The 22,930-nt window shown below is 55.8% G+C and overlaps 1 protein-coding gene across 6 annotated transcripts in view; it reads right to left on the reverse strand.

The window, feature by feature from the left end:
* Window positions 1-218: 218 nt before the first annotated feature.
* OSBPL1A (oxysterol binding protein like 1A) overlaps window positions 219-22,930 on the reverse strand; it is a 103,982-nt gene continuing 81,270 nt past the window's right edge. For all 6 annotated transcript variants that reach the window (XM_054723624.1, XM_054723625.1, XM_054723629.1 and 3 more), the window contains 11 exons: window positions 20,220-20,295; window positions 12,564-12,698; window positions 11,896-11,993; window positions 10,922-11,104; window positions 8,576-8,683; window positions 7,695-7,784; window positions 6,840-6,966; window positions 6,101-6,217; window positions 5,432-5,555; window positions 4,001-4,091; window positions 219-1,400 (listed from right to left, as the gene is read on the reverse strand). In XM_054723624.1, coding sequence (XP_054579599.1) covers window positions 1,298-1,400; window positions 4,001-4,091; window positions 5,432-5,555; window positions 6,101-6,217; window positions 6,840-6,966; window positions 7,695-7,784; window positions 8,576-8,683; window positions 10,922-11,104; window positions 11,896-11,993; window positions 12,564-12,698; window positions 20,220-20,295 — 1,252 coding nt within the window. In that variant the 3' untranslated portion in view covers window positions 219-1,297. The remainder of the gene's footprint in view (window positions 1,401-4,000; window positions 4,092-5,431; window positions 5,556-6,100; window positions 6,218-6,839; window positions 6,967-7,694; window positions 7,785-8,575; window positions 8,684-10,921; window positions 11,105-11,895; window positions 11,994-12,563; window positions 12,699-20,219; window positions 20,296-22,930) is intronic.

Here is a 22,930-nt window from a genome sequence, read left to right on the forward strand (position 1 = left end):
GAGGGGGAAACATCAGTGATGAGAACCGTGGACCCGCTGCCTCCTGCAGGCCCCACTGGGGGTCCAGCCACAGCCCGGCCTGTGCCCTGACCTGGCTCATTGGCTCGCCCCAACCACTGAGCCGCCCGGGCTGGGCGGGAAGGGCATCCTTGAGCATTTAGGATTGCAGGAAGTTGGCAACGTTAGCACATTGGACGGTTTAATAAAATAAATCACACTTTTTGAACATTCTAAAGCCTTTATTTTGCATCAGGTAGATTATTTCATTATAACACTTGTTAACTTCAAGACAGCAACGAAAATAATTTACTGGCAGCTACCTAAGACCCCCGAGCAATAGCTCAGCCTGGGGTTGGTGGATAAATAGAAGGTTAATGTGCCCCAATTAAAGGGGCCAGGCTACTGTACAGCAGGTCTCCACGTGTCGTAAGTACACAGGGGCCTGCAAACCTGAATGCACAGGACCGCCTGCTCCACAGATAGATGCGTGTAATACACGAGTGCAACTTAATTTCCCCGGCGGCACGCCACCAGGTCGAGTCATTATGTAATAACGGTGATTAAAATCTATTTCTAGGGCATTTTTGTGAATTGCTAGAGTTCATACATATTTTCAATTTGAACATGGACCATTAAACACTTCTTAATTCTAATGGCTGGTTACAGAATTGTAAAAGTAAACTCAGCATTACAATAAGCAAAGTGAAGACCTTTCAGTTCAATTCATTGGAATTCTCAAGGCCCAGCGCCCTTCTGACCCCGCAGGCCTGGCCTGTGTGCAGGGAGGGGCTGGGCCGGCCCAGTGGGAAGGCCTCTCACCCACGTCTCTCTCTGCATCTGAGCAGCGAGCTGTGTACGGAGAGGCCGACGCATCTCGAAGTCACATCTAAAACATTCAAGCCCAACAGCATAAAGTAGCCAAAATAACTCTATAATTTTATAAAGCTAAGTTACATGTAGGTATATAATTTCATAAAGCTGAATTACATTCAGGTATCCACCTCCCGCAACTGCGGCGAAGCCGCCATAAAGCACGCCCGCCCGCAGTTCCTCTGACCTCTGTATACAACAGCACCCAAGTCAGCCCGTTCAGTAGCAAAAGTACCCATTTTCTGTAAGACTTCCATCACCGAGGTCACCTTGTGCCCTATTTTTGGGGGGTGAAATGCAAGTGATGAACGGGGTTTTTCTTTTTTTTTTTTTTTTTAAAGATGAGTAGAAACCAAAGAAAAACATTTAAAAACACAGGTTTAAGACGGATCTGTAGATTAGCCCCACGCCCTGACTTGTCCGCACTTTAATAAATGTCAGGCAAGTTCGAGTAGTTTCTGTCCCAGTAGCTGCCCGAGTAGAGCCAGTCCTGCGCCCCGTTGTGGGGGTTGGGGCCTTGATGGAACCACCTGTGGGGAGAGAGGCCGAGGTTTAGGGGGACTGAAGGGCAGTGGCCGCAGCCTGGCAGCCTCAGTACCTCCCACGGCAGCAGTTCACCCGGAAGGTGTGAGGTGTGAGGTGTGAGGTGCCGTCCCTCCTACTGAGACCACGCAAGGGGCTTGCGGATTTCCCACAGCACTTAGCCATGTTGCTCAACAGAATTCGGGTCTTCTCTCTCGAAGGGTTGTTAGAACCAATGTTTTTGTCTAATTGTTCATCCTCTAGGCCCATTACCTTCCACTACAAGTCCTTCTTTCAAAAGCAATTAGAAATAAGAATTTGCCCTAACCTTTTCTTCTTATATATTGTAACCGGACAACCAATGGGTCCGTGCTGCCGGTCACTACTTTGCCAATTCAGCAGAGGCAGGGGTGACTCCTATATGAGCATTTATCCCAATCCTGCCAGCTGGGAGAGCAGCACTGCCCCCCACCATCAGCCAGCTGCTCATACTGGATAGAAGGACAGAGATTACAGGGGAAGTAGGCAAAAGGACTTCCACTAGAAGTCCTTCTTTTAAAAGCAATTAGAAATAGGGAATTGGGATAAAATGAACTTCCACAATTTAACTGCAGTAATGTTTTTGCCCAGTTCAGAGTAAATGCCCCCTCCTCCCCCTGCCCCCCAAAAAACCCTTAAAGCTCTGTTGTACAAAACGACTGGATGTTGGATATGAATAACTTGTCCAAGCTAATAACTGAAATCGAAGTTGATTTTAAAGACCGTGGTTTTTCAAATCTATTTCGCCACACGTGGTTCACGGGAGGTTGTCTCACCCAAATCTCCCTGGGCCTCCATCTCCTCCATGCTAGGCTATATACCGGCTTCTAAGATCCTAACCTGCCTTCTAATCTGCTGTAGTCATTGTCTTGCCCTTTAAAACCCTGGCGGCCCCTTTCCCACGGCCCCAGCTTCCTCTGGGTGATGGGAATGCAGACCTGCTTGCCCAGGGGCTCAGTGAGTGCCACGTCTTCTAAACATGATTTCGTTTTCAGAGTAACACTTGTGAACAGTCTTAACTGTCTTTGCCATTCTCTCCAAATAAATAGCTTCTAATAATATTTAGCAATTAAGTGAGGTGAGCCCGGCTGGTGTGGCTCAGTGGTTAAGCGTCAACCTATGAACCAGGAGGTTGGGGTTTGATTCCTGGTCAGGGCACATGCCTGGGATTGTCAGCTTGATCCCCAGTAGGGGGCGTGCAGGAGGCAGCCGATCGATGAGTCTCATCGTTGATGTTTCTCTCTCCCCCTCTCCCTTCCTCTCTGAAATCAATAAAAATATATATTTTTCTAAAAAGTGAGGTTTGATTTGTTTGCTAAGTCCCAAATGTTCCTATTACTACAGAAGCACGAAAAACCCTGAGAAAAACCACTTCAGGCCAGGCCAATTCCTTGAAGGATCATTTAGTAAATGCCCATTAGACCAAATTTTCTAGAATATTACATACATTATGTAGCTTTGTGGACTTTTTCCTAATTAGAAAATGTAAAAGCCTCCTGTAGATGATCAAAACATGTATTATTCAGACTTTGGCCACCAAACTAGGTATATATGAAGGACCCGTGATTTGCTCAGAGTCAGAACTGTTGTCTAACAGGAAGGACACAGTTACGCTCTTCTGGGTCTCAAAACCCTGAGCAGCAGCAGCACTTCTATAGTCGGGCCTGCAGAGCCGAGCTCCAGAGAAGCCGGCAGGTCCAAGTCAGAACGACCAGGAACTTCAAACATTCACCGGCCGAGGCCCGCGCGACGCTCTCGCACACGGAACGGGGAGGAGGAAGTTTCCGGGAGACATTTCACAAATTGGTGGGCTTAGGAGCAAAGGATGTTTTCTCTAAAGACCATGTCAAGCCTGCAAGCCTCCCAGGCTGCTTGGCGTGGCGGGGGGCCTGACTCTGCACTGGAGAGGAGACCTGGACCTTGGGTGGGTGGTCTGATGCAAAGGGTTAGGCTTCCGTTCAGCTCCTGAGTCTTAAAAAAAAAACTTTCAAAACTCAGAAATTCATTGTCCACTTTCTACTTCTGAGTGGAGTCCAGTGTCCTTTACACAAATGCTATTTCCACACACGCCCAGTCCCTCGTGCCTGGAAGAGCAGAGGCCCTGTCCACCCGTCCCTGACACCGGGCCCAGGTGTGAGCAGGCGCCTGTGATGTGCCAGCCTTCACTCCCTCACCTGGGGAGGCAGCGCCCGCCTGGGGAAGGCTTTTCTTAACTGGCATTTACGGGATATTTCTACTTTAATCTCCAAATAGCCCTTTTCTTGGCGGCTGAGCACTTGGAGGGAACTCTCAGGCCCAGGAGCAGCCTGGCAAGGCAGCCAAGACCCCCACGCAGTCCTCGCCCCACGGCAGCCCCGCCCCCGAGGCAGCCCCGCCCCCCACGACAGAGCCCGCCCCCCACGACAGAGCCCGCCTCGCTGCAGCCCCGCCCCCCACGACAGAGCCCGCCCCCCACGACAGAGCCCGCCCCCCACGACAGAGCCCGCCCCCCACGACAGAGCCCGCCCCGCTGCAGCCCCGCCCCCCACGACAGAGCCCGCCCCAAGCCCAGCTCCCAGGTCCCGCGCACCTGGTCCTCCAGTCCTCCTCCGACCTGGACCTGTTTTTGCGCGCGGCTCTCTGCTTCTCCTCCAGGCGTTTCTTCTCTTCACTGGCGAGATCTGCAATGAACGCCCACGGGACCGGTTACGGGGGCGGCGAAGCGCATCCCTGGTTCGCACGAACTCCCCTGTATCAGACGCGCCCCAGCCGCCCCTGTGAACCCGTGACCGGCACCCAGGTGGGCGGGAGGCAGGGCCCAGGCGGAGGAACACCGCCTTCACCCCAAGGAGCCTGCTTAGGCCAAGGCCACAGGAACGATATCGCTTCCGGGAAACGCTGGGCAGAGAAACCCAATGCATGCGGATGCTCCTAAATTCTTACTGAGACCTCAGAGTGCACCTTCCTTCTTAGAGATTCAAACGATTTTCAGACACACTGTGCGCCGTGGCCCCAACTCAGCCGAGTGCTTAGTGAGAACACGCCGGAGGCGGGCACTGCGGACAGACTGGCCACGTGCGTCCCCGTGGGGGCTGGCCTGCCCACGAGGACATTCACTGCACCCCAGCCTCTGCCCACCAGCCAGGACTCTCAGCTGTGACAGCCAGGCCCCAGGCCCTGCCCCAGGCCCCCCTCTGAGACCCCAGACTGAGAGGAAGTGCAACACCAGCAGATAGAAAAGTTGTGGTTACCCACAGGGCGGCAAAGCTCTTTGAGGCTTAGCAGGTGATACTTAATTCTAAAATATACAGCAAAATAGTCAGAAGGCACTTCAAAGTTGATAAAAATGTCATCTTTTCAACTTCCTCCCTGGCATTGAAGATAGCTTTTGTTAGAATAGGCTGCTGGTGGCCGGGTGGAGGGGGTGGGCTGGGGGAAAAGGTGAAGGGATGAACACGGACAACGGGATCCGCACGGGGTGTGGAGCAGGCACAGGGAGCCGTCAGTGACGCTGTAACTGCTGCGTGTGGCCGGGTGCTCGCCTCCCAGGGGACCCCTAAGTTACATAAATGTCTAACCATCTGAGCACCTGCAGCTAACGGAGTGGGGAACGTCAGGGCTAGCTGAGGGGGGAGGAAAGGAGGGTACACCTCGGGTAACCGAGTACGCAGTTACCAGGGGGCACCTCTGACAGGATGACGGAGCGAGTACAGTCACCCCAGCTTTCCAAATGTGAAACAAAAGCTACCAAACTTAAATCACATTTTAATTCAAAAACGTCTGAGGCAGCATGTCTCCAAGGGCCAGTCGTCTCGGGGGGACCGCCGAGTGTGGGCGAGAGCAAGGGAGAGACGGACAGCCGGGTGGCGTGGCCTGCCGCTCTCTCGCCTTTCCTGTGACGTAACAAACACCCCGAGACTAAACTGCGTGTCCGTCAAGGACGCTCACAATCAGCCACAGAACAGAACCAACCATCACCCCACAGAAATGACTCTCCCAGCAGCACCCCCGCGCCAGGTACCGATTTCCCCGTTCTCCATGGCCCTGATGTCGGGCCGTAGCCGGCAGTCCGTCTTGGGAATCACGCTCTCCATGTCCTTGTCGACTTCGTTCAGCACCATGGCGAAGCTGGTGAAGTTGTACATCTGCAGGAAGGAGGACGCCCACGTGAGCACGAGCCGGGACACCGGGCGCCAGGGGACCCGCGGACGGAGGAGTGGGTCTGAGCTGACAGGGACCCGCCCGTGTACGGCCAGGACCGTGCACCTGTCTCCACTGGCGTCTGGGCCCCTGTGGGTATCGGCCTCACGGGATGCACACCCGTGTCGCTGCCACTTTAAGTAGAACTATCAGCACAGTCAACATTCCTTCTCCGCTCTCATGGAAATCATTCCTTGCTGGACCTCAAGAGGCTGCATCCACTTGCACGGAATGAAGCCAGTGTCCCTCCTGAGGAATCACCAGCCCCCACCCCAGCACCTCTGCCCGACCAGGCACGGGGGTGCCCAGCACAGAGTCCTGGCTCTCGGGGTCAGGGTGAGCGGGAACTGCACCCGAGCCCACGAAGGGACAGCTGGGGCCTGTCGGGACCCGCCCCGCCCACACCCCGCCTGCAGGGCCCGCACACGCGGGAAGAGCAGCCTCGGGCTGAACGTGGACGGCGAGGCCGTGTCCGCAAGCCCAGCCTCACCTGCGCGGAGTTGGGGGGCCGGGGGGCTATCCGCCACAGGAGGACGCTCCCGGGGATGACAGACACGCTCTCAGAATCGGGCATCGGCATCTCGTCCGACTCCTCAGACGCGCTCATCTGGAAGAACCCGCCGAGGAGCAGAATTAAAACGTTTTAACAAGAGTCCCTTACACATTGGGAATCGCACCATCTATGCACTGCACCCACCAGGATGCACCTGCCCGGCCGGGCCCCGAGTCTCCTCATCTCCTTGCCTGGCCCTCAGCCTCGGCGTCGGTAAAGCCACAGCGATCGAGCGCCAGGAGCTCAGGAACTTGGTGTTTGCAGCCTGAGTGGCGTTTGCATTCGAGGCTTTACTATCTCCACCACTCTCACTATCACGTTTTCGTGTTTTTAAAGTTCTGTGTGTTTTTAAGGCAGAATAACTCAGCTGAGTATTTCCTGGAGCACGATGAGACCTTCGTGCGAGGTTATGTCCTTGGGGCAGCTAACGAAACGACCACTGACACAAAACCAGCAGGCATCCCAAGAGCATGTGACAAAAAAGAATCCTGGAGATGAGCATCTGTTCGTGAAAAAGGTTCGAGGACTATGTCATTTACACGTCAATTAAAACAAGACTCAAGGAGAAAATTATATGCGTGAGCAGGACGGGAAGAAGGTCAGACTGTGACCTAGTAACAGGCTGCCCCCCGAGGGATGACGACATGGCCCCCGATGCCCCTTCCAGGAGGCTCACCTGTTTGCTGTGCTTCTTCTCTTCAGTGTTCTTCTTATCGTTTTTTTTGAAGGCGTCGAACGTGGCGGGGTCGACACTATACAGACATTCGGTCCACTTCCCGTAGAGGGCACAGAGCTTCTTTTTGCTGCCGAGAGACACCGAGGCTCAGCCAGCAATCACACCAGCTCACCTACCCCTGACTGTTGTTATATAGAGGCTTATTATCAGACTAGAGGCCCAGTGCATGAAATTCATGCATGGGGGTGGGGGAGTGCCCTCAGCCTGGCCTGCACCCTCTCCAATCCAGGACCCCTCGGGGGATGTCCGACTGCCAGTTTAGGCCCCATCCCAGGCCTAAACTGGCAGTCGGACATCTCTCTCACAATCCAGGACCGCTGGCTCCTAACTGCTCGCCTGCCTGCCTGATTGCCCCTAACTTCCCCCATGCCAGCCTGATCACCCCTAACTGACTCTGCCTGCCAGCCTGATCACCCCCAACTTCCCCCCCTCTACCGCCGGCCTGGTCACCCCCAACTGCCCCCCTGCCGGCTTGGTCGCCCCTAACTGCCCCCCTGCTGGCCTGGTCACCCCACGCAGCCTGCTGTTCAGTCATTTGGTTGTTCCTCACTAACCCCCCTGCCGACCTGGTCACCCCACGCAGCCTGCTGGTCGTTACTGTTACTGGGACTGCGTCCTGGACAATTTGCATATTCCTCTATTATTAGTATAGATTCTTTAAAGAAACAGAGTGCCTGTAAGAAAGGTTTTTTTCAACGTATTGAAATGCCTCTTTCTGAGGTTACGGCAGCAGGTTTCAATACTATTCAGCAAACAACAGCTATACTATTCAAGCATTTTAAATGGACACTTTACCTTTTATCTTGAATGTAGCCTTCAACTTTGTGTAATTCCTTCCCAAAAAGGCCACATGGCTTGAAATTCAACACACATTTGTCCCCGGTCCTACGAAGGAGACATGGAGCCCAGGTTACCACACAGCATGGCAGAGGCAGGGGAGAATGAGGACTATGGAGACGATCCCAACAGCAGCTGCTCCTGGGCCCACCACAAGGAAGAAGGAAGCAAGGCCCTAAAGAGTAAATGGCTTGTTGCTATGGAATGAATGTCTGTGACCCCCCCCCCCCCCAAATCCATGTGAAAGACCTAGCCCCTGACGAGATGGAGTTTGGAGGTTATTAGGTCACAAGGGTGGAGCCCTCGCAAAGAGGGTTAGTGCCCTCAGAAGAGACAGGAGAGATTTGTGCGCTCTCTCTCCCCCAACTCCCCCTCACCCCCTCTCTCTCTGCCAGGTGAAGACACACAATGTGGCCACCTGCAAACCAGAAGAGGCCTGCCCAGACATCACCTCTGAGCCCCCATCTGGGATGTGCCGCCCCCTCCCCCACCCCTCCGCGCCATGGGAAGTGAAGTCCCACTGTTACAGCCCAAGCTCGCGTGACCCTTACCTAAGGTCACAAAGGAGGCTTGGACCCAGCTCTTCCTGTTGTATCCCCAGCCCCACCCTCTGCGCGAATAATACAAACTCAACCTAAGCACAGCGAGCGGCTGTATTAAGATTCACCGAGGCCGGGACAGCTCAGACGTCAGCGAGTTCACACTCGTCAGAAACGGCAACGAATTCTGTTCATCAAACGAATGGACGTCTACTCGTCTAATAGTGACAGTGCTTGTTTTGCATTTATCACTGAGCGCGATGGTGACGCGGAGGGAGCCGGGTGCCCGCGGGGCCGCACCTGTGGTTGGTGATCTCCATGGTGCCGTACTGCTCGATCCAGAGCTTCCCCACGATGATGTTGTGCACACAGCAGGTCGGGTTTGTCCACGTATACGCCTCGTTGTGTCTAAAAACAAGGCAAAGCCAAACCCAGAATCATAAGCAAGAAGTGTTGTTCTGTTTAAAAAGCGCATTTGTCTCAAATGCCACTCTGAGGACAGCCACTCCGAGCTCGGGAGCGCGGCTCCGTGGTGTTGGCTCCCGGCAAAGCAGTGTCGTCTGACCACTTTGTTTCTTAAAAGGACGCCAAAGCTTAAGGAAAAAACTGCCCTGCAACCGCCACCAAACTCCAAACACGAGACGTGTATAACCACCCAATCCAAAAGTTAGGTGAGAACGTATTTGAAAAATGAAATTGGAGGCAGAAAATAAAAATGAAGGCCTATTACTGAGCACTTTCCAGAGCAAGTACCCTCTGCTCATCAAAGGGAAAAAGTCATGTATGTGAATAAGCTCCGTTGTTTTTAAATCCTCACCTAAGGACATGTTTATTGATTTCAGAGAACGAGGAAGGGGGAGGGAGGAAGGGAGGGACTGATGTGAGAGAGAAACACCAACCGGCTGCCTCCCGTGCACGCCCTGAACAGGGATCGAACCTGCCGCCTCCGTATGTTCCCTGCCCGCCAGGGCGACAGCTCCAGCTGTCCCTATGCCCAGGCATCCCAGCAGCGGGGTGATGTCCTAATAGCCTTCGAGGTCAGCTTCTTCGGTGTGTATGATGCATTTTAAATTCTGTACGTGAGTAATTTCTTCTTTCCCATTTCTGAGTCATGTCCCCTTGGATGGTTTAACCATGCAATCACTGAGATTTGGGCTGCTCCAGGTTTGGGGACTATGAATAAGAATCTGTACGTATTTGTGCACGGGTTTACGTGAGAAGAGGAGTCTTCGTGTCTCTAGAGCAGGGGCCATTTGGACATTGATAACGTCCAGGTCTTTCCTCGCCAGCAGGAGTCTGTCTTCCCTGGAACTGAAAGCTCACGCTTTTTTCTACGGGAAAGAGAACTTCCAGCTGACCCAGTGTCTGTGATGGGCCACACACTGCTATCTCGGCAATCCAGAGTGAATCCAGTTTGAAAGGCGGTTAAACAAAGTGTGATCGCCATGATCTACAGAAAGCATGTCTCATAAGAACCGCCACAAGGAGTCAACTGCTAACTCACAACAGATCCAAACATCAAGTTAACTTTTCAAACACACCCAGATCCATCTACAATGCCATTACCCGTCTCTCAGTTCTACCTGCAGGTAGGTAGCTGACACTCCATCTCTAGCTTCTGAACAAGATCAGGTCTGTGTGTGATCATATATACATACTCATGTGTGATGTGTATACTCACGTGTGAAGGTATATACTCATGTGTGATGTGTATACTCACGTGTGAAGGTATATACTCATGTGTGATGTGTATACTCATCTGTGATGTGTATACTCATGTGTGAACGTATATATACTCATGTGTGATGTGTATACTCATGTGTGAGGTGTATACTCATCTGTGATGTGTATACTCATGTGTGAACGTATATACTCATGTGTGATGTGTATACTCATGTGTGAGGTGTATACTCGTGTGAGGTGTATACTCGTGTGATGTGTATACTCATGTGTGATGTGTATACTCGTGTGATGTGTATACTTAGGTGTGAATGTATAGACATATGTGTGAATGTATATAAAGATGTGAATGTACATACTCATGTGTGAATGTACATGCTAATGTGTAGACTTATGTTGAGTGTATAGACTTATGTGTGAATGTATATACTTCTGTGTGAGTGTATATACTCATGTGTGTATAGACTTATGTGTGAATGTATATGCTAATATGTAGACTTATGTGTGAATGGATATACTTAGGTGTGAGTGTATAGACTTATATGTGAATAGATATACTCATGTGTGAGTGTATAGACTTAGGTGTTAGTATATATACTTATGTGTGAATGTATAGACTTATGTGTGAATGTATATGCTAATGTATAGACTCGTGTGATGCGTATGCTCGTGTGTGATGCGTATGCTCGTGCATGATGTGTATACTCGTGTGATGCGTATACTCATGTGTGATGTGTATGCTCATGCGTAATGTGATCGTGCATGATGTGTATGCTCGTGTGCACGTATATGTTCGTACGTGATGTGTATGCTCGTGTGTGATGCGTATACTCATGCGTGATGTGTATACTCATGTGTGATGTGTAAGATCGTGCGTAATGTGTATGCTCATGTGCACGTGTATACTCGTGCGTGATGCGTATGCTCGTGTGCACGTGTATATACAAATGGCTTGGCCCAGCTTACTGGAGAAGCTCGAGGGTGATGGTCCCTTTGGGCTCTGCCTCGACGCTCTTGCCCCAGAACTTGAGTTTGGGGTAGATGGAGCCGTGGAAGACGAAGTCGTTGTTCAGCCCCTCGGCATGGAAGGCGCTGATGGGCGGGTGATGGCTGACCTGCTCGGAGATGAGTCTGAAACCAAGGTCATCTCTAAAGATTAAGAAAAAAGTAACGTCGTCATTAATTCTCATCATGGATTATGTACATTATTGTCATTTCAGTCCAAAAATATTACAGACTCAACCAAGTAAATAATTCTAAACTTATTATCCCGATGAAAGAACAAGTTAATGTAACTGTACAAATGCACCCCGACTACTAAGTCCTCTGTTACTACAACTCCAGCCATTTAAACATTAAACTAAAGAACACCACGTGGATTTCAGTGAGTTGCACAAATTGATAACATTAGCCATGGAAGTCTAAAACGTGTCCTTCCTTTCATATGCAGATAGAGGGTCCAGTGTGTCTACTATCGAATATCGAGGGAATGGATGAGATCGAAACTGCGGAGAAGGGGAGCACTCAGACAATTAAAGCCAAATGCATCCCTGATCGCGTAAGCACGAAGCAGTGCGGCCAGCTCACGCTGCAATGCAGACACTCCCTGCCTTTGCGCCCACGGGACACATTTATGCAAATTCGTTCCATGTGATTAGAAAACCCCAATCATGCCTGTGATCTGCCTAAGAACCGGACGGTAATCCCACACGAACAGAATCGTAAAATCCCCACAACTACATGCTGTAGTGTCTGCAGTGCCAGGTTTCAGTATGTTTGCATCGTCCCTAAAACAGGAAGTGTCGTGGAAGCCAACATCCAAAGTGCTAACTGGCTCCAGTCACACAACCTCGCAGCCGGTGATGCTCACAGTATCTACTTTCCTCTTTCATTTTAAACGTTACACAGATCTTGCAAATTCACGCAGGGAGAGATCTTACCGGACCAGCTCGTACGTCTCTCCCAGCAGCGGGTTGAAGGGCTTCCCCGTGCGCTCCCACTGCGAGGCCACCGCGGACACGGCGAACGCGGCCACACACTGCGGGACGGGACGGGCATCAGGAGGGTTAGAACAGCCTCGCCTGCTCCCTGTCGGGCACTCAATTCTGCTTCGGGCTGTAATTTATAGCCCGAGGTTGAAAGATGACCTATGAACCAGGAGGTCACGGTTCGATTCCCGTCAGGGCACAGGCCGGGGTTGTGGGCTCCATCCCCAGAGGGGGGCGTGCAGGAGGCAGACGATTCATGACTCTCTCTCTCACATTGATGTTTCCATCTCTCTCCCTCCCCTTCCTCTCTGAAATCAATAAAAATATTTTTTTAAAAATAAAATAAAATGAAGGCTCAGAATGGCTCAGCAGCCCCGGGTGTGCCCTGGACCCTCCTGCTTCCCCGCGCCCTCAAGGGTCCTCCCACCCCGTGGCGCTCTGACCGGGGATGGCGGGAAGACGCAGAGGACACCAGACACGCCGACTGTTCCATGACATTCCCAGCCGCCCGCTGGACGTCACAGGACTCTGTCCGTGTGTTTGGGGCGGGGCAGGGGAGGCGGGAGGCAGGGAAGTCTCTGGGGCTGCAGCAGCCCTCCCGGGCTCGCTCCTCCACCCACCTGCATCCTCTCGGCGGGGTCGGAGAGCGAGCTGGCCTTCTGGATGAGGTACGTGTGCTCCATGTACTCGGTGAGGCGCTGCAGGAAGCTCAAGGGCTCGTTGAAGATGACGGGCATGGTGATCTTGGACAGCTCCTGTGCAGAGAGAAGCGTCACCCGCTGCTCACACAGCCAGCGCCCGCTGTGCGCACAGCGCCCCCTGGAGAGGAAGGCACGGGAAGCAGCGCCCACGGAGTGAACACCAGCTCAACCACAGATCCTCCCGAGCACCTGGCGCGTGGAGCCTGCTGTCCCAGGGGCTCCGCCCAGGGAGCCCGAGACCCGACTCCCCGAGAGTCTGCTTTGGGTCGGGGTTAGGACACGGGCTGTGCAGCGGACTCGGGATTACCCACACCATCTGCCGTGAATAATTTTCCAGAATGAATGTCAGGCTACGCTTGACGGACAACATGGAGGTTTTCCGCGCGCATCGATCTACTGTACGCCGTGGAAGGGACCAGAAGGCTCCTGTGCATCCTACGGAACAGGCCTCACCTCTGTCTGCAGAATTATACACACAGTCAGCGTCCACAGATAACTCGATAACTGGGTAGGGTTCTAATTACAACCTGTCCACTGCAGGCGGCCAGCACGCACCAGGGGGTCCTTTAAACAACTCACTAGGCAACAAACTTATCTTGGTATTCTCTGGAATGTTCTGGAATGTTCTGGTACCTTCCCAGCTTTCCACCTACCCTCTTTCCCTTTTCCTGGGAGTCAGGTCCTTCCTGAGCCTGCGGACTACAGACAGATGGTCAGGGGACCTCCGGACCATTTGAGTGCCTGTCCCAGCTCTGAGGTTTTCCCCGTAAACATTCCCGTCTTTACCGACCTGCACAACTAAGACAGCGCAGCCTCCGCAGAACCAGACCGGAGCCCAGGAGGAGCCCCCCCTCGCTCAGTGCCAGGAGCTGACCCAGGACCAGGCCTGCGGCAGCTCAGCTGCTGAGAGCAATGGCGGGAGCCGCACAGCCTGTGGGAGACAGTGTGCAGGCTCCTCGGGAAGATAAAGCTAGAGCCACGCCTGACCCAGCGACCCCAGGCCGGCTGGGAATGGATCACCCCCCAGAGCCATCCCCCCCGTGCTCGCAGCACCTCCGCGGGCTGCTTCCTGCGCCGCCTGCTCACGCGAGGACGGTGTGCCTGCTGCGAGGTCACGTGTCAGCAGGTCCTCTTGCTAACGAACCCCACGGTGACATTCCTGGGGGGAGGTCATCCCTGCATCGCCCACTGCACCCCGACCTGGGGGAGCCCATTGCCAGCCCCGCCCCGGGTGCTCCTGTGGGTTCCCCGGCATCAGAGCTCGTTCCGTCGGGCACTCAGCACAGCGGCACGTTCCCGCCCGTCACGGGGAGGCACGCTCCCTGAACTCCAAACCTCCTGTTTAAGATTCACACAGTTCCCCTGGCGAGACCGGAAACAAGTAGGTTACAAAGCACACTCTCGAAACACAGCCTCGTTTTATAAAACACGTCGTTTATGGACATGAAACCAGCATCAGACGTCACAGCAGCACGCACACAGACACGTGCACACACATGTGTGCAAGCACACAGACACATGCACGCTTACGCACACACACATCAATCATAAAGCAGGCATGAGAAAAACACAGCGTTAGTGGCACAGAAAAGGCAGATCAAGGACGCGTGCGCAGGCTTGCCCAGCCCCAAGCTAAGAGTCGGCTGTGAACAGGAGGTGGAAGGTGGCCCCAGGGCAGGGACGGGGGGGGGGGGAGCTGGTCGTGGGGGGGAGCGGACTTTGAGCCCTGCCAGGTGGAGACTTCTGTGGGCAGATGGTGGTGGCAGAGCTGCGTTCATGCCACACGTGAAAACAGGCAAGACGGCAGATTGCACGTCATGGGCATCGCACCCCACTTTTCAAAGAGGAGAAGGAATGGGCTGAGACCCAATGCCCTCGCTGCCCACTGCGAGTGCCCAGGAGCCCCTCCTCCCCAAGTGGGGACTTCGCTGCCCACCGCACAGGTTAGATTCGTTCACATAAAACCACTTAGGATCGTGCCAGGCACACGTGACGTGAGCAATAAACGCTGGCCATCCTCCTCGTCATCACACACGTGAGGACGCCGCGTTCTCCACGACCCGGAGGCAGAGAGGCTGCGAGGCTGGGCTGCGCCCCCTGGCCGGGCAGCGGGCAGCTGAGCTCTAAAGCAGCCACTGAGCACCGGGCTTCCCAGCACGGCCTTCAGCGGGGAGGGAGGGTGGCTCCTCCTGGCATCCGGCCGGCAGGGGTCGCTGCAGGCTGGCCGGGTGCCCTCCATCCAGACCACAGCTCCAGGCAGGAGTGCCCGAGCCCGCCCCCGAGGAGCCTGGGACTCGGCTCAGCTCTCTCCTTGGATCTGCGTTGCTGGGCACAGCAGCAGGGGAGATTACTTAGAAATGGGAAGGATTTGTTCATTAAAGAAATGAAGACGTCTTCCCCTAAAAACATCACGAGGGCCATAAAGTGCTCACTGAGGGCTGACGTGCGGTGAGAAGGGCGTCCTGGCCAGGGACGCCTCCCCCCTCCACAGCAGCCCCGGGTCTGCGCCCTTTCCCACAGGCGGCTCCCTGGGGAAGGGGGGCATGCGCAGAACCGGGCAGGAAAGTGTCTCCTCGCCCTGGCGGGTCAGCACCAGCTGAGTCAGCAAGGCACTGAAGCGTGCAAAGCCCGGCCACGTGGCTCAGTGACTGAGCATCAACCTATGAACCCGGAGGTCACAGTTCAATTCCCGGTCAGGGCACAGGCCCGGGCTGCGGGCTTGATCCCCAGTGGGGGGCGTGCAGGAGGCAGCTGATCCATGATTCTCTCTCATCGTGGATGTTTCTCTCCCTCCCGCCCTCTCCCTTCCTCTCGGAAATCAATAAAAATCTATTTTAAATAAGAGTGTGGTACAAACTCCGGAGACCAACACGAAGGACATGGTTTAATCCCATCAATGAGTGATTATCTTTAATCACCGGGAATTCTAAAAGGTTCTTAAAACCCAAATTTGAAATCTAAAATAACGTCAACACCTTCCTGTTTCCGTCAGTAACTCGTGGGTCAGCTCTCAGGGACATGGGAAGGCACGCATCTGGCAAAACGCAACGGGGTGGAAGGGAGAGAGGGCCTGAGAAAAAACGCAGGAACCCCACGCCGAGAGCAGTGTGCCGTTTCACACGCTCCGCTCGTCTGTGGTTATCTATGTGATAAAGAACTAATGTGCCAATTAGACCAAACAGCCGACGCTCTTCCGGACGTCCTTCCGGACGACGGGGCTGCGAGGGGCTGAGAGGGCTGAGTCCCTTGCATGAATTCTGTGCGTCAGGCCTCGGGTTTCTAAAGAACCGTACATGATCTAGTTGTTAGCACCCCCACTCCTCGGATGTGCAAGGAGAACTCGGTGACCCCAACGCCACGCCGTTCCCTCCTGGAGACGCACGGAGACACCACTCGTGTCTCCATGTCGTGTCCCGCTCGTCAGCAACGCGTGTGCTCCCGTGGGAAAGGCAACCGTGAGCAGCATGGAGGCTGGGTTCCGGGAGAAACATCAGCTGGAACGCTCGTGCCTGAGCTCGGGCAGCGGGGAAATTAAATATTCATGCCGCGCAACTCTACCCTGTGACCCAGCTGAGAGCCACGGTTAAATGCATCCACCAGACGCATAGCAACCAGTGCTGACGCTGGAGGAAGTCTAACTGCGAATGCTCACCAGCTGATAAACCAAGAAGGAGAGAGGGGAGAGCGAGTGCGCGCTGCTGCGTCACGTGAGGACGAACGTGAGCAACACAAAGGCAGGCCGGTGGCTCGACCGACAGGAGAACAGACTGCGTGTGACGCCCAGCAGCGCGAAGCCCAAAGGCGCAAACGCCGAGGTCTGGGTTCCAGACAGGAACTCGGCTCCTGGGCTGAGTCCGGGCAGGTCCGCGTGGGGACGTGGCCCGAGCGAGGGGGCTCCTCGGACCTCAGCGGCCAGGCTGCTCCCGCGATGTGCCCCCGAAGGAGGAAGCTGGGGAGTCCTCCCCCCCCCCCCCCCGCCTTCCCGTGACACCCCACCTCCCACAGCTCCCGGGGACGTGAGGTCACCTCTCACATCCAAGGGCCTCAGGCCCAAGGTCTCCCAGCTGGTGCTCCTCGGTGGCTGCCTCTTCACAGCGTGTCCGTCACCTCCTCCCTCCCCCAAGGTCCCTGCCCTCTGGGCACCCCGAGACGTCCCAGGCAGTGACCCCGCTGCCCTCACCCCCAGGGCAGCCCAGGGCAGGGGTAGGTATGGAAGAGGCACCCCAGGAAGGAAGGGCGATGGAGCGGGGACGGGAGTGCTTGTGTGTGACCCCACGCGGGCCCCTGGGTGCAGCCGTGGCAAACCAGGGAGGGGCCGACAGGAAAACGGGAGGGGAGGTTCCCTTTCTCCGCCTCGGTCGCCTGCCCCTCGGGCTGGAGGCACCTGCCTGCCTGGCCACCGACTGGGATGCGGGCGACAGGGGCGCACCGGCTGGGCCCTGGCCGACAGGCTCCACAACCTCTGGCTCCGGGCGCCGACGGCCCAGCAGGCTCCAGCAGAGCTCCAGGAACCCACGTCCCCACGGCTCCTCCCGCGCCTCACCCGGAGCCCCGGCCCCGCGTGCCACCCGCCACCTAATGTGACACCCCTGCCCCAGCTGCACCCGCGCAGGAGTCTCCCCTGAAGTGTGAGTGTCTTCCACATGCACACAAGGCCCGCTCAGGTGGGGGAGGCCCGCTCAGGTGGGGGAGGCCCGCTCAGGTGGGGGAGGCCCGGCTCAGGTGGGGGAGGCCCGCTCAGGTGGGGGAGGCCCGCTCAGGTGGGGGAGGCCCGCTCAGGTGGGGGAGGCCCGGCTCAGGTGGGGGAGGCCCGCTCAGGTGGGGGAGGCCCGGCTCAGGTGGGGGAGGCCCGCTCAGGTGGGGGAGGCCCGGATCAGGTGGGGGAGGCCCGCTCAGGTGGGGGAGGCCCGCTCAGGTGGGGGAGGCCCGGCTCAAGTGGGGGAGGCCCGGGGGAGGCCCGCTCAGGTGGAGACACATTAGAATCAGGGTCTCCCAGCCACGCCCCCACCTGGGACGCCTATTTCAGGTCAGCACGGAGGCAGGTGGCAGAGGCGCTTAACGTGAACTACTTGTGGCTTCTTCCGTCCCGTCTCTTGGGTCGTCTTTAGGGACCAGGCTCCGTCCGACCTAGACCTTCCCTGTCTAAGACGCGGCCTTCAGGCGGGGCCGTGGTCACAGTGACCTCGCGAGCTTGTCTGACTCCCAAGCACCATCCACCCCTGAGGGTCAGCTGGCGGGGGGTGCGGGGTGCAGGCCTGGGGGGAAGGGTAGGCGTCTGCATGGAGGGAATGAGCTAGCTCTGAAGATTTGAGGGGGAAATGTTAAAGCTCGTGCAAAGATAAAAGCATTTCACCAAAAATATATTGGAAAGGTGTGTCTCAGTGAAAACATTCCACTTCCCTCCTCAGCCTGGCGGTCCGCGGAGGGAGGGGAAGCAGCTCGTGACCCAGGGCCGGGTCCTCGCCAAGCTTCCCCACTCGTCTCCTAGCGACCGAGATGCCTGTGGCCCCGAGGTGACAAGACCTCCGCAGGTTCGGTTCCCCAGTGCGTGCCGTCACACCTGAGGGAGCCCTCGTTCGGCTGTCGGCTTCCGGATCACAAAACCACCTCTGATAACAATCACTCTCCGACTCGGCATATCGCTGGGAAAGTCAAAGAACTGAACGATGTTTCTAGACAAAACACAGAGCGCCTGCTCCCATCTGTTCTATTAACACGAGCAACTGTGTTCACCCCTCCGCCCGTTCCACGAGAACACAATTGTTGCTGAAGATCCCGTCTCATTTCAGCAATGGGTGGTTTTCATTCTCAGAGAGCTAAACCCAACTGAAAAAACCCATTTTACAAATGACATTTCACCTGTTATGTTAATATTTTCACACACATTGTCACGTGTTGTTTTCCTCACTCATATAGGATATCCCTGATGCAAAGAAACGTTTAGCACGTAAAGTCTTATGGTCGCCGGACAGATGTCGTAAACGGTCACTTTTACGTGCTCTGGAGACAGCACGTACAGGGAGTAACCGATCAAGGCCTTCAGAGCAGCACGCTGGGTGAGGATACTCTGCAGCTGACACAGACGGGAAATGTTCGTCAGCTCCGTGGAGACAGGTGCTGGCCTCATACACTAGCCAGGCTGCCGGCCACTCGTCTGCACCACGCCCTGACACCCCCTCACGGACCCGGGAAGTGACGGATGCGGGAGGCGGCCCAGCGGCCCTTCCCCCGCGGCCAGAGCCACGGAGCCACGCGGGCGTGCTCACAGATGTGCCGCCCACCTAGCCGGCCGACGCAGCACCGGTTCCAGCAGCGGGTCCCCTCGCTCGCAGGTGTGAGCCAACTGGGTGAACTGGACTCCCCTCCACTGAACACCACGGGGACTTGGCCTGCTGGGACCCACGCGGTCCGGCCACAACGCGTCTACAAAGGTTTCGGAAACACTGACGCTGAGGAGCAGAAACGAGTATTAACTTTGTCCTGAAGGTGTCGTTTCCAAAGAGACCGAGAAGGTCAGGACACCTCGTTTAGGACCAACAGGAGGTCTGTCTGACGCGTCTTCACAGGCCTGAGGCGGGGTTAGCGCCCTGCTCTCCCCTTCTCGGTGTTGGTACTGAGACCGAGCTCTCTGCTGAGGAGACCTCCCAGTTTCATAAACGACCCCATCGATGACCCCCTCGACCTCTCCATGCGCCTCACCCGCACAGATCCCCCTAACGCGTCCCGCTAGGAAGCCACGCGGGGCCTCGCAGACAGAGGGGCCGGGCCCCAGCGGCCGAGTGTAGCTGGCTGGCCCTCCAGGCATCGGGGTCAGAAAACATTCGTTTACAGTGCCAGCCCCTGGGACCTGCCCCCAGGACCCGCCCCCGGACCCGCCCCCGGGACTCACTCGCAGGTCCTCACAGGGCAGCCCCGGGCAGAGAGCAGGGGCAGCAGGAAATGCTGAGGAGAGCACAGCCCCGGGGGAGGGTGGCGAGGACCACCATGGAGGGGTTTGGAGTGAGGACACTGAGCCACACCCGGAACCGCACGCAGGTCCACAGCTCAGCACAAGCAGGTGTGACATTTTCACCGTTCTCGTGGGTCAAAGGTCACGCGAGAAGCATGGAGAGAACTTGACCCAGAATGGCGGCCCGACTGACAGACTGTGGGCGGCTGTTCTACAGGCGTGTAGACCAGAACCTCCCCAGCATCAGGCCACCTGCGGAGCCAGCCAAGCACAGCGAGGTCACACCCGCCCAGCGCGGCGTGCGGGAGCCTGCTCTGTGCGCAGGAGTCCGCGTGGAGGGACGCTCTTACCCGTGGGGTCTGCCCTCTCCAAGGGGTTCTGGGTAACTGGGGGAAGTCTGTGTGGAACGTTCCCCTCCTTCCCTATTTCCCACACGAGGAGCCGCAGCAGAGCCACGCTGACGGGCACAGAGTGGCCGCGCCGTCAGGAAGCTGCACGCTTGTCCCGTTTGACGCTGGGCAGCTCCATCGGCGTGGCTGCGCGCCTCACCCCCACTCCCTTCCACGGGAAGCACGCGGCTCCCTGTCACCCGCGGGAACAGGCCGTGGCCTTCCCGATGCGCTCACCATCCCGATGCACTTCCGGAGGATGCTCCAGATGCTGAAGTCGTTTCTGGAAAACATGGGGGACGGCAAGCTCGTTCTAAAAAAGAAAAGAAAACGAAGACTCAGTTGTAACGCCCCTGATGCTGGGAAGGAAGGTGACACACAATGTCGAGGGGGCGGGGAGCGGGGGGCAGGGGAGCCAGTGGGAAAAGGGGGGCATCTGTGATGCTTTGAACAATAAACAACAACAAAGTGGGTCACAGACGGGGAAACAGAGTGGGTCTGGGCAGAGCCCTGCTCCCTGCCATCCCGACCCCGAGGGTTCCCCGCGGACCAGTCCCTGGGCTCCCGTTGGTGATGTCCGGGTTCTCCCGAGGGTTCCACACGGACCAGTCCCTGAGCTCCCGTTGGTGATGTCCGGGTTCTCCCGAGGGTTCCCCGCGGACCAGTCCCTGGGCTCCCGTTGGTGATGTCCGGGTTCTCCCGCGGGGTTCCCCTCGGACCAGTCCCTGAGCTCCCGTTGCTGATGTCCGGGTTCTCCCGTGGGGTCCGCCGCCCGGGCCACCTCAGGGGGGGCCGTGCCCACACCCGCGGGCGCTGCGGACCCGCGTTTAGTGGAAGATGGAATTGTGCGCCTGAAACCTGTATAATCAGTCACCCCAATGAACTCAATAAAAAGGAAAAAAAGAACTAAAACAAAGGCCCTGCCAAAATAAACAAATAAACGAAGTCCGTGAGAGAAACCGTCCGTCACCTGATGGTCCAGAAAATGCTCATCTCCTGCCGATTTATTTTAAAGAGGCCGAGGGAATGCACGTTTTTAAACTCGGCAGCAGATTTAACATTTTTTAATTATTTAAATGGAAAAGGATCCATTTCCATCTCTTGCCATCTCCTGCTGCGGGAGGCGGCCCCGGGAGGAATGAGACGGGAGAGAGCAGCGACCACACGCCCGCCGGCGAGACTGAGGCCGAATTCTTCTCGGCGGGGCTCTGAGGGCCATTATCCCGGTTCTATGCGCCCTTTCTCTCCACAGAGAACACGCGCCGTGCCAGGGCGAGTGCGGTCCTGGCTCTGTTTTCAGCCAGACAGATGGCGCGGGCCGGCCCCTCGACCACACAATCGCTGGGTTTTAGCACAAAGCCCATCGCCGTTGTCTTCCCACGTGACACTGCTCTGTGCGGTCCCACAGGCTCCGGCCCAGAGCCGGAGACAGACCCGGCCGAGCCCAGCTCGTCCGTGAAGTGTAGCCCGCCAGCCCGCCCGTATTCTGGAAAAGACGTGCAGTTCAGGTCTGGGGGTGCTATGGGGCGGCGGACACTACGTGAGGCTCGTCCTGGTGGGCCCGAGCCGCAGCTCCCCAATCCGCCTGCGGGACCCCAGTCCCTGCCCCTGCTGCAGCGCCTCCAGGTCAGACACGGGCGAGGCCCTGGGCGGCTTTTGCCACTCGGACCCTGGCCCAGACCGCCAGCTAGGAGCCCAGGGAGTCTCAGGCCGATAGCGGTGAGGACACAGTGGGAAAGCCTCTCTGTCCTGCCGTGTAACAGCTCTTCGTGTTCTTCGTTCCAATGTCACATGACCTGGGAGAAACTGCCAGAACAATTCGGTCCAAGTAACATTGAAAAAGAAATTTATACATTTTTATTGACTTCAGAGAGGAAGGGAAAGGGAGAGAGATAGAAACATCCATGATGAGAGAGAATCGTGGATCGGCTGCCTCCTGCACGCCCCACACTGGGGATGGAGCCCGCAACCCGGGCCTGTGCCCTGACCGGGAATCGAACTGTGACCTCCCGGTTCATAGGTCAGCGCTCAGCCACGGAGCCACGCCGGCCGGGCACGTTTTTCACTTAATTGAAATTGAAAGAGAAAATCCCAAATTTAATTTTCTTGTGCTTCCAACATTCCACTGACGTTATTAACTGGTGTTAGAACTGACCTGCGGGCACTCCCACCCCAAATCCCTTCTGAGTGGCTGACCGCGCTCAGACCCAAAGCTGCGGTCTGTCAGCAAAGGGACTGTGAAGGCAACGCCAATGCTCGATGTAAGACGGGGCGGCCAGGAGCCCCACAACCCTTTCCCCTGCCTCTGTCCCCTCCCGACCCGTGCACACGCACGCACACGCACACGCACACGCACACGCATGCACACGCAGGCGCGGCTGTCCCTCCCCGAGGTCAGGGTCTGTGTCTGTTCTCCGCTGCACCCCCCGCCGGGCCCAGTGCTCTGCATGGAGCAGGCGCTCGATGCTTCACAATAAACCGTTTCATCTAACGTCCATTTAGGATGAAATGAGCGGGGGGGGGGGGGGGGGGCAGGGGAGAGATACGGATAAGTGGCAAGTACGATACGAAAACACCAATAATCAAGTCTGTCTCTAAATCACTTCTTTACAAAATTTCCAAAACCAAACTCCTTAACACACACTTTCACTTGCACTTCACAATGAAACATCTGCTCATGTTATTACATATTCTGAAGGGATCATAATTTTAAGTAGCAAGATACTCATTTGCATATTTTGGGGCGGAAAAAACAACCTAATTTTAACCTCTGATCAAAAGAATGAACTAAAAATCTAAGAAAATAATGTCACAGAGAAGCAGACTTCAGTACTCCATGTAATATGTAACTCCAGTACTAGAACGGACATGTGCACGCGTGTACACCATGCTTTGCAGTTGTGTGTGTCTGTCTGTAGTTATTAGATACTATCACTGCTCTTCGCAAC

Source organism: Eptesicus fuscus, chromosome 12 (assembly GCF_027574615.1).
Source record: "Eptesicus fuscus isolate TK198812 chromosome 12, DD_ASM_mEF_20220401, whole genome shotgun sequence".
NCBI lineage: Eukaryota > Metazoa > Chordata > Mammalia > Chiroptera > Vespertilionidae > Eptesicus > Eptesicus fuscus.